The sequence below is a fragment of the Giraffa tippelskirchi genome, chromosome 6, assembly GCF_054371585.1.
Source record: "Giraffa tippelskirchi isolate mGirTip1 chromosome 6, T2T-mGirTip1v1.2.pri, whole genome shotgun sequence".
NCBI classification, from domain to species: domain Eukaryota; kingdom Metazoa; phylum Chordata; class Mammalia; order Artiodactyla; family Giraffidae; genus Giraffa; species Giraffa tippelskirchi.
The window spans coordinates 89470999-89474299 of record NC_137280.1 but is presented as its reverse complement, the minus strand read 5'-3'; the positions used below and the strand labels follow the sequence as shown (position 1 = coordinate 89474299).

The 3301-nt window shown below is 54.6% G+C and overlaps 1 protein-coding gene across 1 annotated transcript; it reads right to left on the bottom strand.

Annotated features, from left to right (window-relative positions):
- Positions 1 to 250: 250 nt before the first annotated feature.
- On the bottom strand, positions 251 to 2592 carry DNASE2 (deoxyribonuclease 2, lysosomal). Its single transcript, XM_081504453.1, has 6 exons — positions 2467 to 2592; positions 2172 to 2352; positions 2002 to 2080; positions 1508 to 1672; positions 1219 to 1416; positions 251 to 795 (listed from the first exon to the last, which is right to left on the bottom strand). The coding sequence occupies exons 1-6, from the start codon at positions 2559 to 2561 to the stop codon at positions 389 to 391; spliced, it is 1125 nt and encodes a 374-aa protein (XP_081360579.1). The 5' UTR covers positions 2562 to 2592; the 3' UTR covers positions 251 to 388.
- Between the last annotated feature and the right edge of the window lie 709 nt (positions 2593 to 3301).

The window sequence follows — 3301 nt, the reverse complement described above, 5'->3', positions numbered from 1 at the left end:
TCTGGAGCTCGCCCCTCCTCCCCTAGCAAGGCAGGACATCCTGTTTCCACCCCCTTGCCTGTGTGCTTGTTAAGGGGTGAAACTTCCTCCAGTCCTAGTTACCATAAAGAGGGGAGGTAGGTCTTGGGTGGACCTTTCCTTGTGGTCCTATTCTGTGTCTCACCTACGTGCCAGCTGCCCCCAGACCCTGAGCAAGCTGCAATGCTGTTCAGAGTCCCAGGGCCCAGCTGAAGAAAGATTAACAGTCTCATTTACCAGTTTCTTTTTATTACTCAACAATTCTGAGTAAGGTGTTATGATTCCCATTGTACAGATGAGTAGACTGAGTCACAGATTAAGGCACATGATTAAGGTCAAACAAATAGGGAGGGACAAAATAGATTCAAAGTCAAGTCCACATTGGCCCCTGAATCTTAGCTCTTACATGTTCTGCTGGGCTTCCTAGAGAGAAGGCCCTGCTCTTCTTTTCACAGGGCTCCCAGGCTTTCACCAGAGGCTTGAAGGCCTTCCAGAGCATCAAGGCACACAGAGTGCCCCCGCCTCGGTGCTCCTCTCTTTGGTTCCGATTCATGTCACCCACACAGGCCCAGGGCCCTTTTGGCGTTACACACCACTTGGAGTGGTCTTCTGTGGCATTGAAGGCTGGCCCAGCTGGCCCAGGGAAGGCTATCTGAGTCACGTCAAATACATGCTGGGCTCCAGAGCAGTTGGAGGGCAGGATACCAGAAGATCTTTGCCAGAATTGGACCTGCAAGGTACTGCCAAGGGCTTCTGCCAGCCAGCCAGAGTACAGGTCTGCAGAAGATGGAAAGAGGGCATGGACAGGGTCAGGATCAATGCTAGGGATTCCCTAGGCTACTTCCCCTCTCTAAGCTGTTTCCTCAGTTGTCAATTCCTGGCGATCTGGGGGATTGTAACATTAAGAGTAATAGCCCTTACTAAATGCTTTATATGTATCTCTTTGCACACAGCAGCCCTTTCAAGTAGATACTATTACTATTCCCATTTTTCAGACAGGTAAGTTGAGACCCTGATTAAATCATGTATCACACAGCCAGAAACCAATACTTGAACACAGGTATGTTGGTTGTTTACCTCGCATGTGATTATGACTCCGATGTGTCCCAATCCCTACCCATGACCTGCCCACAGCCATGGACACACCAGACAGTCCCTCTGCAGAGAAAGAATTCTCCAAACATCAACCTCAGGGCTCACCGTCTCCAAAGTTTCCAAATTTGGCAAAGCTCTGGAATGTGGCTCCTTTCTTTGATGTGAGTGTTACACTGCTGTTCCACGGTCCCTGGCGAACGTGATGGCCCTTGACTACCTCCTCCAGGTAGGGGAATTTCTGGGCGAAGTCCCCTTCCAGCCTGTGGTCATAAACCAGCGGGTAGGTATAGGTCAGCTGTTTACCTGGATGGCAAGGGGAGAAGAAAATGACGGACTGTTCTAAGATTCTGACCTGGGAATCAGGGACTCACCCTGTCTCCCTGTCTTTACTCACTGATATCCAGGAACTGGGTGAGAGGAAAAGATACACAGATCAGGGTCTGCCCATATTTTTGGGCACCAGGAGGCCAGCTGTACGCAGCAGAGGAGGCACGTGGAGGGAAGTCCGGAACGCTGTGGATCAACCAGAAGCCCCCTTCTTGGTCCAGAAGCAGCACACCTGAACCAGAAATTGGAGTTGATGGAGGGAGGGGACTGCTTGAGACATCTCAACAAGCACATGTGCAACCAGGAACACTCTCAGTCTGTAGGGGGCCCTGCAGGACCAGTGGGCAGTGGGCAATGAGTGTCAGGACCACTGTTGAGCTCAGTTTCCACAGCCATCAGTTCTTATAGTTCAGAGGAAGGACCACGTTGATTTAAGATAGGGAAACAGATATCCAGGGCCTGCCAAAGCAGCTCACCCTCAGCCCCAAGCAGGTCAGGAATTAGCTGAAGAAGACGCATAGGGAAACCAGAACCCTCCCCCAGCCCCCAATCTGGCCTCACCCTTCGTGTGCCCACGACTGGAAGAGTCCTTAGACTCGCTGGATTTAGGCGGTTGGTCATTGTAGAGCACAAAGGCGAGCTGGGGAAGATGGACAGGGGCAACGTGAAGGTTCCCTCAGGTCGGGCCCACCCTAGAGTCCCACCCCAGGTTCGGCCGGAGGCGTCATCACCTGGCTGTTGTTTTTTCGGTACAGCGGCAGCAGGCTGAGGCCCACGGCCCCGGTGGTGCTATTGATGAACCCCACGCCGTCGCGCCAGTCCTCTGAGGATTCGTCAAAGTACTTGTACCGCAGCCCGTTCTGCGTAGCATCTCCCGACCCGGTGTGGGCCGGCAGCTTGTAAACGACGAACCTATAGGTTGGGGGATGGACAGAATGGAGGATGAAGGGAAGGAACCTGTTTTCTCCTAGGAGTGCAGCAAGCCCCAGTGCGGCTCTGAGGAATAGCGGGCGCCCGCGCTCTCACCAGTCCACAGGCTGCCCCGAGTCCCCGTAGCAGGTCAGGGTTCCTACGGGGACCCAGAGCAGCGCGGTCAATAGCAGCGAGCTCAGCGTGGCCATAGAGCTGGGGTCTAGAAATCTGTGTCAAGAGGGCGAGGCGTGGGGTCACGAGCTGGGACAGGCCCGGCCCCTGGTGACTTTCACTTCTCCAAATCCGCCTGGGAACCCAACCCCAGATATCAAGAGGCTGGAGACCCCGCCCGCGAGGTGAGAAGCAGAGATTTAAAAAAGCAGTCAAGGCTCCTCCCAGGGGCTGGACTTTCTTTCCGGCCGTCACACCCATCTGAGTCCGCCCCCGCCCCATCTGAGTCCGCCCGGGATCCGGCTAGCCTGGGGCCTCCTCCTGCTTCCGGCCGACTAGTCCCTGATAGGCTCCACCCTCTGGCTCGGCCCAGACACGCCCTCTCAAGGCTAAGCTGTTTCCAGCGTTCGCCTCCGACTCTGCTCCTGGCCAACCACAGCTCACGTCCTTCTGCTAGCCCCTGCCTCCGTCTCTTTCAATTCAGGCTGTGAGTAACTCAGTCGTGTCCGACTCTTTGAGACCCCGCGGACTGTAGTCCGCCAGGCTCCTCTGTCCATGGGGATGCTCCAGGCAAGAATACTGGTGTGGGTTGCCATGTCCTCCTCCAGGGATCGAACCCAAGGATTGAACCCAGGTCCCGCATTGCAGGCGAATTCTTAACCGTCTGAGCCACCAGGGAAGCCCCATTTCCGGCTAATCCCAATGAACACTCTTCTACTTAACGGTGCTCTTTCCCCGGTTTATCCGTCAGAGGCAATTTTGGACTTTATCCTTTCCT

Bases quoted from the DNA above. Each gene is read 5' to 3' on its own strand.
- DNASE2 (XM_081504453.1), bottom strand. From the start codon at position 2,561: ATGGCCACGCTGAGCTCGCTGCTATTGACCGCGCTGCTCTGGGTCCCC. The intron at 2,353-2,466 runs GTGAGAGCGCGG...CCCAACCTATAG, and splicing joins TCGGGGCAGCCTGTGGACTG to GTTCGTCGTTTACAAGCTGC. The intron at 1,417-1,507 runs GTGAGTAAAGAC...CTTGCCATCCAG, and splicing joins CACCCAGTTCCTGGATATCA to GTAAACAGCTGACCTATACC.